Source organism: Aureobasidium namibiae, assembly GCF_000721765.1.
Source record: "Aureobasidium namibiae CBS 147.97 unplaced genomic scaffold scaffold_18, whole genome shotgun sequence".
Taxonomy (NCBI): domain Eukaryota; kingdom Fungi; phylum Ascomycota; class Dothideomycetes; order Dothideales; family Saccotheciaceae; genus Aureobasidium; species Aureobasidium namibiae.
This window is the reverse complement of record NW_013581191.1, coordinates 279,066-293,951: the sequence shown is the minus strand read 5'-3', so window position 1 is coordinate 293,951 and position 14,886 is coordinate 279,066. Positions and strand designations below refer to the sequence as shown.

The window sequence follows — 14,886 nt, the reverse complement described above, 5'->3', positions numbered from 1 at the left end:
CATACCACCTTCTTGAACTACCAGAAACTGCACCAACCACCATAGTGCTGACACAGATTCTCCAAGTTGGTTGCCTCGGACAACAACTTCTCCACCTGTTCCTCAACAGCCAACTCGACGTCCTTCTTGAAGTCTCTTCCTGTAAGCTTCTCCTTGACGCGAGCAAGGACTTGCAAGGCTCTGGCGTTTTGCACTTCTTTGCCTTCGCCAGGGACATTCTCGGCGCCGGGTGGTGCACGCTTACGACCGCCTGGTGTACTGCGAGGCGCAGCGTCCAACTCGCCGATAATCGAAGTACGGCGCTCAGAGGGGAATGAAGGCTCAGGAGGCGAGTTCTTGTTGCCGAGACGCCAAGTGAGCAGAGGATCGTGGATGAAAGCTTCAAGAACAGCAATGAGTGACTCCTTGTTCTCGCGGAGCACACGCATGGTGTGTTCGCAGGTAGTGCGGAAGCTACCCTCGATGTTCGAGACCTCCATAGCAAAGGTAAGCATACGCGTGAGACGGAAAGGCACGCGCTCAGGATATTTCTCGCGATGCATGGCGACTTCGAAACAATCACCGAAATCAATGTGAATAATCTTGCCGGTGTTGCGATCAAGCATCAAGTTCGAGGGATGACGATCGCCGAGACCCAAGATATAACCAACCATTGACATGACTGCGAGGGAGCGCGTGTAGTTCGTGCGACGTTCGAGCCAAGCCTCTGAACTCTTACTCTTCAACCACAGGACGCGGTATAGATCTTGACCAGTGGTGTTATCCAGCGCATAGCCGAACACTTCCACCTTTTGCATGAGCGTAAGGTTGTCGTAATCTGGTGCCATCTGAAGCATGATTCGGTGTTCGATGTTGAGAAGAATCTTACGACTCTCACGGTAATCCCGAATGAGAACGTGCAAGGTGTCGCTGTTGGGTACCCATCCGAGCAGACCAGACTGTGTCGAAAGAGGGATGGCTGCGTAACGCTGAATGTTGAGGTGACGTTTCAAGGACTCAGGATCGTGCGAGAGCAGAGTGTTGACAAGGCCGAAGAGTTGCATGACACGCTCATCTTGACGAATATCCTCATGACCCTTGAGAACGTACTGGTAAGTGCCACCATCACTGCCAGTGACTGTAAGCTTTCTTGGTCGCTGCTTGGACTGAATGACTGTCGATGAAGGATCGAACGAGAGGATGCGAATGATCTCCTTGCCACTCTTATAGGTTCCGGGAAGAGCAAGCTCAAGGTCGTGAACATTCTTGAGCTTAGGCGAGACATACTGCAGCTCAAGGTTGGCAAGTTGAGGAAGTTGTCTGGCAATTCGCTTGAAAACACCGTAGTAGAGATCCCAAGCTTGATTCAAATCACCAACCTCATTCGTACGCTTGAAGTTGTTGCACCAATCTCTGGCTTCTGCGAGGTCACGGCCGAAGCTCTGGATAAATGATATTTCTCTCAGAGTTTCAGGGCCCTCGTCAAGCATACGATGTAGCGGTTCAAGCGTGCGAAGCATGCCATCAATATCATGATCACCAAAGTAGAGTCTGGAGGCTTCTTCGAGACCCTCATGCCACTGTTCATGCCAGAGCACAGCGATACGGATCAACTCGTGACTGACAACAGCCGCCTGTCTGCAGAGGTTGGGACTGTGCTGCTCCATAGCAGTCATGATGTCCTTAGCGGCTCTTGAACGATCCCTGTCTTCCGACTTGATTGAGACAGTCAGCGGGTACACAAGTGCTTGTGGATGAGCTCGTCCGACTTCGCACAGCAAGTGATGAATCGATTCCTTGACCAGTCTGTTCGGTTGGTTGATTCGAGCGATCAGCTGAGGAATGACCTCAAGCCATGTGTCGATGCTGACAGTAGTCACACCTTGCGTGACAGCCGAGGTGACCTCCTGGTGTTCGCCGTGGTTGAACCACAATGTCAACAAACGAAGGGTATCTTGTAGCGAGCTCGATGAAGAAAGAGCGATCGATTTGAAGAATCCTTGGATGGCAGGAACGACGTAGTCGTGGATGTAACGTCTTTGCATGCCGTCGGCCTCTCCTCTATCCTTGTTGGCCGTGAGTGCGGTGACTACTTCAAAGTTCGCGAGAGCCCACGCGTGCCAGGCCTTGTACCAGTCTTGGTTGTAGTGGGTCGCTGCCTTGTACGAAGATCTTATCTCGTGTACTCGGTGAGCATCCCATTCACCACGCATCTGTAAACTGAGCCAGTCGCCTTGCTTGAGATAGCATCTGGCAAGCAGCTTTTGCCAATCAGCCAATTGGGCAACGTCCTTTTCGGAAATCTGAGGGCTGACGCCAGCTGCTGGGAACTGTGTACCGTTGACCCCATTAGTCCCGTTCAGACCGTTCATGCCGTTGGTGCCTGGATTTGTGACTGCGAGTGTTCGCTGCTCGTAGTCGATACGTAGTCTCTCTGTAAAGTCCCGCAGACCTGTCAATGCGCCAGAAGAATATCCGTTCGACCACATGTACTTGTAGACTGCGTATTGAACTGGGTATGGTGCGTGCAGAGTGCGCTCTTGGCCTTCTGGTGTCATGAGACTACCTTGCCAACCAAGAAGGGAGTTGAGCGACTTCTCCGCCAAGCCGTTTCTTTGTGCCTTTCTGCAAATGCTGGCGAACTTGATGTACATCTCCGCGTTTTCTGGGGGTGAGATGACCAAGGCACGGACCTTGAGCATGCGTTGCCAGACTTCAACGTTCTTCTGACATCCCTTGAGACGCTTGGTCCAGGTAAGTCGCATGCGTTCCTGCTTGTGAGGGTCACTAGAGCTCTGCTTGTATGCAATAATCTCTTCTAACTCAGCAAGCATTTGCACGCGAACAATGACACTGTATGCTCTCGTGTACGACTCACCGAGAAGTGCACTAAGTTCAGTGTCCAAGCCTTCCCTTGCCTTGTTGATGTGAAGCTGTGCATCGTCGAACTGATTGCGATGAATCGAAAGAATAGCACCGAAGAAGGAGCGATCAGGCGAGTGTAATTTCATGACAGACAGGTAACCATCCATAAGCTCCCACTGTCCCATACCCCATGCGGCAGCGGCAGCTAGAGCGGCGATTGACTTGCGGTTCTCCGAAGAAGCGTGCATCCACTTCTCTTGGGCCAGAGACGAAAGCACTTCCCATTCACCAAGGGCGTGGAGACAGCGCATCTTACCCATAATGACCTCAAAAGAGTCCGGTTCGTCACGCTCCCTGCGTTGGTATGCTGTTAGAGCCTCTTCCCAACGTTGCAACTTCTCGAACCAAGTCTCCTTCATCTGGACGTCCACGTAACCTTGCGCCTTACGCAAGATACCGAAGGCGGCATCAGTTTGCTGGAGTTGGTTGTTGATACTGATCAGAGCCTCGACGTTGCTGGCATTCTGCTCGGCATTGAACTCAAGTTCTTTGTAGTGAAGTGCTTTTGCGAAGGCATGGCACTTGCCGGCGTACATGCCGAGAGTGCGGACATCAATCGGAAGAGCCTTATCGTCGTGCTCCATGAACTCTGCAAGGTTCAGAAGCACTTGCAGAATCTCCGGTGGAATGTGTGGTGAGGTTAGAGCGGTCTCGATTGAGCGGACCAAAGATTCCTGATAGTGGTCATACAACTCGGTCCAGCATGACACGAACGCAGAATTAAACAGCTGCCTGGCGAGAGGAGGGTAGGAACTAGCCAGCTGCGAGCATGATCTCAAGGCGTTCTGTGGTGACTCCTTGAGCAATTCCAGACTGAATCGTCTCATCCACTCTTGCCAATCTTCTTTGGTTGATTTGGCGTTGGCTGCCCATGCGATTTTAAGGTGCTGTTGATTGACCGCCAGCTTGCGATTGTCGACACCTCTCTGCACTTCTTCCGAAGCGGAAGTCTTGTAACGCTCATCTGGACTCAGATCTTGCGGCAAGGGCTCTCCCTTTTGCAACTTGCTAACAATCAATGAGTAGTTCGAGTGTGGGACTTTATGGGTCACTAGAATCTTGTTGACGGTCGGGATGAAGTGAATGTAGTCAGGACCAAGCTGGAAGATGAGGGCGCACAGAGTGTCTAGAGCAGTCTGCTTGAGTCCAGCCTCCGAACCGCCCAGTACTCGTGAGAGGGGGTGAATAATCTTTGCAGCGAATTCTGAGATGTTGACGTGTCTCGAGAGCTTTCCGATGGTCTCGATAGCGAGCTTGCGGATATGCGTTGGCTGACCGGGTTTCTCGAACATGCGGACTATGACTGGAATGATTAAATGCATGTACTCCTCTGCGCTCGAGCCGAAGACTAGGAAAGCGTGCAAAACGCGTTCTGATGGCAAGCGTCTGGGCGTAACATCATGATCGAGTACGCCGAGCATGAGGGGAAGTACGTTAGCTAGGTAGATTTTGAACTCGCCCTCAAGAGACTGTGCAATCGACTCGATGAGTGCAAGCATAGTCGCCTGGTAGGGTGAGTTGTCTGCCCAGAAGTCCTGTACCGTTGCAAGAATCTCCGGCAGATAAGGTCTGATATGTTGACGAACAATCTCTACCAGCTCGCTGAGATTGTTGAAATACTTCTCGATGTTGCCAGCCGGTGATGTGCGGATGACAAGAAGAATACCAGGGACCACGAGACCAAGGAAGTTGACACACTTCAGGCGCATCGTTCTGTAGATGCTCATTACCGCCTCAACTACAGCAGCATGATGTTGCGCAAGAGTGGGTTCCTTGAGCAGGTCCAAAAGAGTATTGATGACTATGGTCGGGTAGTACTCCTCATTGGAGGGTGTGGTTCCTTGCATAATCAGACCGACATCCGTAACGGTCTGCGAATCGGTGACGAGATGGTTCTCGGATGATTGTTCCATGACTTGGTGCCTGTACGGATCTAATGCACCAAGGATACCCATCAAACGAATAGTCTCCTTGCGCAGTTCACCTGGCGGCTCATTCTTGACAACATGCACCAAGATTGACAATAGCTCAGGGTGTTCGATGTAAGGATCAATCACATAGCCAGAATTACTGGCGAGCTGTCCGAGCGTTCTTAGTGCTGCTCGACGTTTACTCGCTGAGCTCAAATCTTGTAAACTCTCGATGATGACTTTCATCAGCTCAGGAACATACTTCACCATCTCATCGCCACCAACAGTTGCCAGATCACCTATTGCCTTTAGCGTGGCAGATGCGACATCTGGATTGGGATCTTGAGCTTTAGGCAAGAGTACCGTGATCATAGGATCGACATATGGCTTGATCAGCTTCGATGACGAACCGACAAGGTGGCTGATCAGTCGCGCGCTCTCCTCTTTGTTCCTGACATTGTTCGAGTATTCGATCTCGGTCAGTAGCTGAATCAGAACCTTGCGCAAAGAAGGGAAGATGTATGCTGGGTTGACAGCAGTCAAACGACCGATAATGGTCATAGCAGCCTCTCTGATGCCAAATATTTCATCGTTCAGGGCGAGGAAGAGCGTACGAACATTCTCGGCCTTGGCGAGGTGACGATCGAAACGGGCATCTAGCGAGGCCAAGACTGTTCTTCGAATTTCGGCTTCAGGGTCAGCTACTCCGACGGTCAAGAGCTTCTCAATGACATCGCTGACGACCTGTATCGAGTAATGACTGGTCTGGTACACAATTGGATCCCTGACAAACAACTGACAACAGGTCAGTGCCGCGGCCTTCCGGATCTCGGCATCGTCATCTTCCACATAGCGAATTGCTACGTCTCTGACAAACTCGTTTAGCACATGGCCAGAGAAATCGAAGCTGCCCAGGGTGTAGAGAGCAAGTGCTATCTGCTGCTCTTTGTGTTCGATATGCTGAGGATCCTGTTGATCGCGTACTTCTCTGGTAAAAATCCGAGGCAGAGGTGTGCTGTGACTGGGATGGCCCGGCAGAACGAATGATTTGCCACACAAAGTCATACTCAGCAAATCAAGGAGCTTCTCCTGAATCGTTGGCTTGACCGGAGGAATGTAGTGTGCCATGTCAACAAGTGCTTGTGTGAGGGCGTCGCTCAGACCACAAGCAAAGATAGGGTCAAGCAGGGCTTCCATGTACTTGCTCAAAGTCTGGCCGACAGCTATGGAAATCATGCTGATGCACTTGAAGATTGGCGCCTCGTCCGTGTTCTTGATACGTGCCTTGACACTAAGAGCTTCGCGAATGTGAAGGAGGATATTGTCCAGATAAGGAGCAATCTGGCTGCCGACAGCATTTGCAACATTTCCAATAGCGATGAAAGACAAATTGCGATCCTTGGGAGATTTGAGAAGCCCTTGTAAATGAGACATAGACCGATGAATGTAGCCGTTGCAGAACTCCTTCGGAGCGTACCGGGCCAAGATTGGGATGATGTAGACGACCTCACGACGGATTAGAGGGTCGCGATGTTCACGATAGGATAGGATGCGCTCGCAAGCTTCCTTGTAGCGAGGGCCGTGCATGAACATGCCTCCCTTCTGCAGCAGTTCCTTCAGAGCGAGCAAAGAACCATGAATGGCCTCGACGGTGTTGTGTTGAAATCCTTTGTCTATCTCTTCATATGTCCTAGTCAACCATTTCTGACGTGCCTGGGGATCTCTGGCCATGAGGATCTCGAAACATTGGCTGATGGTGTTGGCGGCCGACTCCCGAATCATGACCTTGGGATCCCTTAGAGCGACCCAGATGACCTCGAAGATGTCGGGGATCCATACGTGCAAGAGGGTTGGTGAACTCTTTGCAAGCTCGTACAAGTTCAAGACGGCGGAAAAGCGACGATTCTCGTTACGTTCAATCTGCAGCCACTCGAGGGCGACTTTGACTTCGGCATCAACGAGTTCAGCAGTAAGAGTTCCTCCAGGAGAGACGAGATGACCGAGGGTCTTTGCAGCGACAACCATAGCAGCTGTATCGTTGCCAGTCATGACCTTGCGTAGGACAGTGTGGAAGCGCGTCGTCTTTTGAGCGGCATCGTCGCCCTTAAAGTCGATGAGCTGCGAAAGCGCGTAGAGACCGCCGGTTCGTTCGTGGGTATCGGCGCCATTTTGGATGAGTTCGGCAATGCGTTTGTTGACCTCGACATAGTAGGGAGTAAATTGAGCGGCCGACAGTTCTGTGGCGGCCTCGCGTTAGCTGGAGCATTCCAGTGGGGCGATGCTGCAGCCTCACCTCTATGTGCGGCTTCGACTTCGTGTAGCAGGTTCTCGGCGGCGTGTAGTCGTTTCTCGTCGCGCCTAAAGACAGTAGGTCAGCGACATGGTGCTTGTATCGAGTCGAGCAGGGTGGGCTACCTTGATTTGAGCTCTTGGACAGTGCGCTCGAGCGCATCGCGGTAGGCTTGAGCCATAGTCTTGCCTTACCGCGCTACTCATGCGCCGCTGTTCATCTAGATCTGACTTCGTCGCACCGCTGGTCTGGCAGGGGAATGGCTTGGGCTGTGATGCTGTTGGACGCTATGCGATCATTCGTGAAGGTCCAAAGGTGCTCTTTCCAAAACTGCGGGGTGCACGTGGTGAAGCCCAGGCGATCCATCTCTACCTTCTCGGATGGCCGCGTTTTCCCATCTACTGCATTATTCCACCTACACATCTTATCGAATTTTGCTAGACTCGCCGCCGTGCTCTTTAGCTGTCTCCTAGGCTCACGGGTAATCGGAGAGGTCATGAAGCCTTTGACTTCCTTTGGCAGTGACCTGACGAGATACTCAATTTCAGATCAAACCTGACAGCTGATCACAAAGGGTATATGGTCTTCGACTTCCAATCAAGACATCTTGGTAACTATCGAACCTGGTATATGAAGTGTAATGTTGGTTTATGATGTGTTATCACGGCAAGTGTTATTCGGCATATCTTTGAGATTGTGGTCGACACGACAGCCTGATCAAACGGCCGAGATGGGTCCCATAGGCTCGACAACCCGTCGAATCCAGTGATTACACGTTCTTGTATCTTATATGCTCACTCTGGTCCACAGCTTCCCTGCACAAGGTACCTGGATATTCATAGAGACTTCTCACAACCAACAAGTCTCCACTATGTCCAAGCATTCTAAGGAAGCCAGAAAAGAAGCTGCTCGAAAGGCTATCACAGAGGGCCCAAAGATCCTGGCACTGTTAGATTGCTGTTCACTGCTGTACAGCAAAGAAATCAATAACAATCAGTCCCCTCCCAAAGTCCAGCCCCTAAGGTATTCTTTTCGACAAGTCTACATCTTCTGCTTTGACGCGAGTTCCTATAGCAGAAGCAGAGCATCAACAAGTTTTGCGATCACACCAAGTTCAACCAGGCTGACAAGAGAGAGACCAGATAATGTTTCCATTGTATGTGGGTCATCGTTCTCGATCGACCATCGTGATTGCTCGCAAGCACGAGATGCGGGCATGCCTAGATGTGGGTGTCAGAAGCCAGGTGTATTCGTTTGTTGGAGTTGTCTCTGCGGTCAGCGCCACAATGGTTCAATACAATGAGTTCATGGCGCGTTGGTGTCACTCCAAGCTTTTCGTGTATTCTGTCAGAATCCCACGGTGTCAAGCCATGGAAGAAGCTGTATCAAGCAGACATGCATATACGAAGGGCTGAAACTCTATCCCAATGCTTGATTAGTCACCTCGGAATGCTTATCCGAGTTGTCTTTTGTCTTCAATCCTCGAGCAATATCTCCCGGGTGGATGCAAAGAGACATGCGGATAGGCTTCAAAAGACATATACCGCTGATGTGCATGTATCGTATTCAGCATAAAGTGAGTGAATTCTCGCTGTGTACCCAGCTTCATTTTCCGAAGTCTTTGGCAGTTGGGAAGGTGATGCTACAGTGTACTCGGGGACAATATACCGAGACGACACGCAAGTAGGAAGCACAGACACACCATGTGGGAGGAACAAGTCGCGATCGGCAAACACCTTCCCGAGTTCGAACATACGGTGATACCTACCACTTCCCACTGAAAAGCTGTCAAGCTTCGAACGTCAAGCAACCAACAGACTTTTCAGAACTTGAATCGCACCTTGATCATATTGAGGATGAATACCTGAGATCCGCTCCTACAGACACAAGAAGTTCGGGGGTCAACAGATTCCCGGCAGAAGTGTATCCGCACGACTCGCGTTCGGAAATAAGCTTTGCTTCGTGACTGGGAATAACGAGGAGGTTGGAGTCGTTGTAACTCTATCTCCACTTTACGTGCTGGAACTCCTCGGTTGCGGCCACCAGAATCGCGATGCGACAGGATCACAGAAAAACTGACAGGATGAGGAGCGGCACACCTGGATGTTCGGCACGTTTGCGCAATCGATTCTGCCATGGTCTTATATGTCCTGGTGGTGCGACACGAGTCTATAACCAAGAATTGCCCAACGTCACAAGATAGGCTTGCGCACTCGTTCAACGGCCATCTGTTTGTCACCAAGATTTCTCCAGGGTCCCGGCGGGTCTAAGAGAAAGGAACAGTGCCACACTTCCGAGATCTGACTACTAGCACGCGATCTGCTGCTACTTCCTCTCTTTGATTTTCTCTATCTGCGACTGCCGCCCATTTGGCCTCGCACACACATACTGGATTATGGATCTCGAGTGATGACGCAGCGAAGCAAGACGCCACTTCCTACTATGCATCACCAAGATGAGGATGTCGAGCGTGGGGATATGTGGTCGACTGGACACTCACGTATGGATATACCCTGGCAAAGACATTACGCAACAGGCACACCTCTTCCCGGAAGCCCAAATCGCAATAGAAGCCTCGACGACCCTGCGGAAAGCAGCGGAGACGAACACAATGGCAACAGAATTCTCTTGACGCTGAAAGAACGAGTGCGACACTTTGTCTGGACTTGGTTTACAATGACGATGGCCACTGGACAATTGGCGAATGTCATCTTGGCTGGTATGCGGACACTTGACTTTGCTGGCAGTTCGGAGACTGACCTTCTAATGCAGTACCTTACGAGTTTCACGGTCGATATGCGATTGGTTGTTGCTTCTTCCTCTTCAACCTCGTTCTGTTCACGTTCAACGTTACCATGATATCTCTCCGCTTCTACTGGTACCCCTCGACATTCAAAGCCTCATTCACGCATCCCACCGAGTCGCTTTTCGTGCCCGCTTCAGTCGTGTCGTGTGGCACAGTCTTGACCAACATTACTGAATATGCTGTCGGCAATGGAAGATCTGGATACTGGCTTGAGAGGACTATGATTGTCTTGTTCTGGTGCTACTGTGGACTGGCCCTGAGTTTCACCTGTGGAATCTATCTCATCATGTGGTCGACCCAGACTTATACCATCTCTAGGATGACACCAGGTACGTTGGCCACGCTCTCAGCACCTCGTGTGCCTTGCTGACCATTCTTGACAGTGTGGATCTTCCCGGCCTACCCGTTGCTCATCATCGGTCCACACGCTGGCAGACTGTCTGCACGAGTGGCTAAAGAGTCGGCGTTACCGATCATTGTTGGCGGATTCTGTCTTCAAGGCATAGGCTTCATGATGAGTCTGATGGTCTATGCCGCGTTCTTGTACCGGCTTATGACTCAAAAATTGCCGAAGGAATCTCTTCGTCCTGGCATGTTCATCTCCGTCGGTCCTTCTGGCTTCACCATCGCGGGTGTCATCACCATGGCCCAAAATCTTCCAGGATGTATACCGGAGAACTTTATGGGCGTGGGAGAGATGGCTGGTGTTATCTCAGTTGTAATGGCGAACTGGATGGGCATCTGGCTGTGGGGTCTCGCCATTTTCTTCTTCATCGTGTCCTGCGGTGCGCACTGGTCTTGTGTCAGACATGGCCGTCTCCAATTCGCTTTGACCTGGTATTCTTTCATCTTCCCAAATACTGGTCTCACCGTAAGTTAGCTTCTGCCACTTCTGTATCAGGGCAGGGTTGAGCTAACCATTCTTTCGCAGACTGCCACTTTCGCTGTAGCACGCGCCCTAGATCACTGTCGTCCTATTCGCATTCTCGGCTGTGTGCTTACCTGTCTCCTCGTAGCGGGCTGGTTCTTTGTTTTCGGAATGATGATCCGCGCCGTCATTCTCAAAGACATTCTCTGGCCGCAGAAGCAAGAAGATCGTGATGAGGGCGGTTGGAAAACCGAACCTGATGACTTGACATTGAGCAAAACTCAAACTCGAACGGAGAATCCTTACCCTGATGGAGCTGCGGACACGCATGCTGGCATCCGGGCGTAGCTGGATAGTCATTGGATGTGATCCATGAAGTTTACGAGAATTACGAAGTACAAGATGCATAGATGAGATAATTGCATGTTCACTGTTTGGTCCAGCAAAGCACCATGATATCCCGTGTGCTCAAGTGATTTGGCAGGCTGCGTCTGAATTTCGGAGAGCTAAACAGATCCAGCTGTTCGCGATCACTCGTCTCTACCATCAATCTAGTGAACAACCTTACCGCTCCACTCACTACAGCTGACCTCCTCAGCACTACCCACCGCCAACCCCACACCACTGCTGCCAAACAACGCAGCACTAGCACCCGAATCAATGCACAGATCAAAGTTGAGGTTAGCACCGTATTGGTTGGTGCCACTGAGACCATTCTGAGCACACAGAGGGTTGCTCTCCGCAGGGCACAAGTTGGTCACTTGGACGACGATGGGGTTGCCAAAGGTCTTTTTGTTGCCCGAGGAGTCAGTGCTGGCAGTCAATTTCCAGCATGTTCCGCAGGCGGGGCCGGCGCCTGCGCCGGTGCCGACGCCGAATTCGTTTTGGGATACGGCGGCTGAGTAGCCGGGCTGTATGGGGGTGTTAGTGGAGGAGGTGGCAGGGGAGAGAAGGTGAAAACGGACAGAGGTGTAGAAGCCGCAGGCTGTGGTTGCGACGTTGCAGTTGCCGCTGCCCCAGGTGTCGGTTGAGCCGTATTGGGTGAAGGAGGCTTTGTAGGATGTTGCTGCTGAGGCGAGGCCTGCTGAGGCAGCGAGAAGGGCGACGGGTGTGTACATGATTGGGTATGTGTCTTGGAGATTTCTGATGAGATGGAACGAACAAGGTGGATTGAATGAGATACTCAAAGAGTTCTTATAGATAATGCTTTACCTCAAAACTTCTAAGCGACGTCTGGTGGTCTGGTCGAATGCTGTCGTCACTTTACTATAGCTGTAACTACTGTCCCCATATTCTGCCGGTCGATCAGCATCATAACTTTGGTTAAACAACTACACAGGCTGCATCCACAGGCTGTTGAGCTTAGAAGATCACAGTCCCTGGTCCAGGAGCCCTGTGTGGCATGCGATCGTCACAGGGCGATGGTTTTGAGTTCAAGGCATGAAGAATGCACTCGATGGCTGAATACAAGCGATTAGGCGCGTACGAAGCCTTTGTCCGCTCCACAATGTGCGCCATGGATATGTCGTGCGGCGTGTTTCAGACCTCGGGTCGTTTCAAGCATCAGGGGATTTGTGGGTATCGATTGCGTGTTTTGCGAAAGGATGTTGAGAAGATTCCGAGGCTCAGCACCTTCAGAAAGATTGTGCCTTCTGCAGTCATGCGTGTTGACGTCTTCGGACAAGGGGTGCCCTGCAGTCTTGAGGCCCCCTCATGCAAACCAGCTTGCCAGTCTTTTTGGTGGGGTGCGAACGTGAACGAAAGCGAGCGTCTGTTCTCTGGGATATCTGGCGTGACACAGTCTACACAGACTTTGTTTCAATCATAACTTGTGTGACAAGAAGAGGTTCTTAGAGCACCACGACTTGCATGGAACTTTGCTTACTCCAGGATCTGGCTTTGGATAGGGCACTTGTCAGTGATGATGCTTGGATTCACTCTTCTGGCGGGAGAGGGGTCTACCAGCATTATTGTCATTATTGTCATGGACTACAGTGACGCGTGTCGTGCAGAACCTGATTATTTGTTTTTGTATCCGAGGCAAATTGAATGAGCATCGAGTATGGTAACGTTAGCAAGCACAACATCTTGGTCCGAAGAGACAACATGAGAACAGTCGACTCGGTTGTGCAGTGGGAACTCAGAGCTCTTAGTTCTGAATTGTCCTGGAAGGACAGGGTTGTCACTCACACCAGGACTGTGAGGCAATTCCGGATGGAACAAACTTATGGTAGACCTGAAGTAAAGTAATGATAGCGACTTGGAATGTTCGATACGGACTTCTTTTGAGGCCTGCACTCTAGATGGCCTACCTACAGCTTATTTCATGTTGGCCCGAAAGGCTTCTTCCTAGGGTTTGATGGAATCGAGCCGTGCCTTCCATCCCGTAAGATGCCTGAGTCCTCATGTTCTCGTAACCTTAGAGACTCGGTCGACTCTTTATAGGTAGTCAGTGGGATCTCGAATACGAGTCGTGATGGACGATGCGGCATCCAAAAATAGCAAGCAAATGGCAGGGGCGGCGGGTGCCAAGAGTCGGCGGGTGGCTCCCGCATCTTCAAACAGTGAGCGGGCGCGGACGTGGTTGAAGGAGAGATATTCACAAACGCTCCTCTTTTTCCACCTCTGTTCTCTTGACGACATCTGTTTCCCTAGGCACTCACCTCTATCGCCAGCTGTATTCTTGCTACAGCCAGTCACTCGCTTACTGAGCATAATAATATTGCCAATCAACAACACTTCGACAACGCCACTTGGTTCCCGAGACACGACAAACAACGAGCCCCTGTTAGGCCTCAATCACAACTTTCCACCATGCGTCCGGCAACGCTGCTCTCCTCGATCGCTCTCTTCTCAGCCCTCAGCTCGGCTTCAGCCCCATGGTCTGAATCTTTCCACCTCAAGGCCATTCGCGACATCAACGACTTTGTCTTCCCACGACAGGATACTTCGGGTGCGTCACAAGAACTTCCTGAAGCCTGAGACGACCATCATCTGACCTTCCACAAGCAGCAGAATCCACCACAGCCGCCTCCAAGACGTCCGATGCCTCGAGCGCAAAACCCACCGCAAATTCCTCCAACAAGGACTCCTCTAGCCAGCCTTCGTCCACCGACAACAACGATGCTACCACCACCGGGTCCGACAAGAGTGCTGCTGCCTCATCCGGTGCATCCAAGTCTGATGACTCCTCAGATGCCTCGACCACCGGCAAATCGACTGGCGGCAGCAGTGGAAGTAGCAAGGGTACAGCCACTACAAAATCATCGTCATCGAAATCCAAGACGTACGGTGTCTCTGCTGGCTACGGAGGTGTCGCCATGATCACTCCCGGCGTTTTTTCATCTTCTTCATACTACAAGGTCGGCGAGTACGTTACCTTCGCCTGGAACCTGACCTCCTTGTCTGTTACTCCCACCGCTATCGACGTTTACGCTTCTTGCGGTGCCAACCAGAACATGTACACCTTGGCCGTTAACCAGACTGTCAATGGTTCTACTGGAGCCGTTACTTGGGACACTGGTGACTACCAAGCCACCGCCACGGTACCACTGCTTACAGAGACTTACACACTCATCATCATGGATGCCGCCATGCCTGCTGTCACTGCCACTGCCGTCTATGGCGGTCTTCCTGTCTACAGCAACTTCCGTTTCGGCATGTACACCACACAACCCTATTCAAACTCCTCAGGCGGTGATGCCGCGACATTCACCTGCATTACTTGCAAGAGTGCTGCTAGCTCGCTGGAAAAACAACCTCTCGCCTTTATACTTGGCATGGTCCTCATCACTATCGCAAGCTACACAATGCTTGCGGCTGGCTTCGACGTAATTTGAGGTGGATTTATGACGGCCGTGCAAAATGTCTTTGGAGTTTTTAAGGATTTATGGGAAGGTCATTTGCATTGGGCCGGCGCTGGTTTTTCTGAACAAGGCAAAATCTGGCGTCTTATCGTTTTTCATTTGCTGTGCATATAATTTTTCTATACTGAGCTTCGGGACACACTTGAGCAAAATGTTATTTTGATGATCGCGGCGACGTGTCGTAAATTGGATGGTTTGTTGTAGAAGTCGCAGCACCCCAGGATGCCAGTGCGGCTCTTTCC

At 51.2% G+C, this 14,886-nt stretch overlaps 4 protein-coding genes across 4 annotated transcripts; 2 read left to right on the top strand and 2 right to left on the bottom strand.

The window, feature by feature from the left end:
- Positions 1 to 17: 17 nt before the first annotated feature.
- On the bottom strand, positions 18 to 7,285 carry M436DRAFT_54557 (TOR1 phosphatidylinositol 3-kinase; the record flags this gene model as incomplete). The annotated part of the gene is made up of 3 exons (XM_013568587.1): positions 18 to 7,051; positions 7,108 to 7,172; positions 7,230 to 7,285. 3 exons carry the CDS (start codon positions 7,283 to 7,285, stop codon positions 18 to 20), a joined length of 7,155 nt encoding a protein of 2,384 aa, XP_013424041.1.
- Positions 7,286 to 9,606: 2,321 nt separating this feature from the next.
- M436DRAFT_55007 (putative C4-dicarboxylate/malic acid transporter) lies at positions 9,607 to 11,126 on the top strand (the record flags this gene model as incomplete). The annotated part of the gene is made up of 4 exons (XM_013568653.1): positions 9,607 to 9,823; positions 9,877 to 10,239; positions 10,294 to 10,781; positions 10,842 to 11,126. The coding sequence occupies 4 exons, from the start codon at positions 9,607 to 9,609 to the stop codon at positions 11,124 to 11,126; spliced, it is 1,353 nt and encodes a 450-aa protein (XP_013424107.1).
- Positions 11,127 to 11,329: 203 nt separating this feature from the next.
- On the bottom strand, positions 11,330 to 11,896 carry M436DRAFT_54785 (uncharacterized protein; the record flags this gene model as incomplete). Its single annotated transcript, XM_013568610.1, has 2 exons — positions 11,330 to 11,689; positions 11,744 to 11,896. The coding sequence occupies 2 exons, from the start codon at positions 11,894 to 11,896 to the stop codon at positions 11,330 to 11,332; spliced, it is 513 nt and encodes a 170-aa protein (XP_013424064.1).
- Positions 11,897 to 13,592: 1,696 nt separating this feature from the next.
- M436DRAFT_75702 (uncharacterized protein) lies at positions 13,593 to 14,617 on the top strand (the record flags this gene model as incomplete). Its single annotated transcript, XM_013568747.1, has 2 exons — positions 13,593 to 13,731; positions 13,794 to 14,617. The coding sequence occupies 2 exons, from the start codon at positions 13,593 to 13,595 to the stop codon at positions 14,615 to 14,617; spliced, it is 963 nt and encodes a 320-aa protein (XP_013424201.1).
- Positions 14,618 to 14,886: the final 269 nt, after the last annotated feature.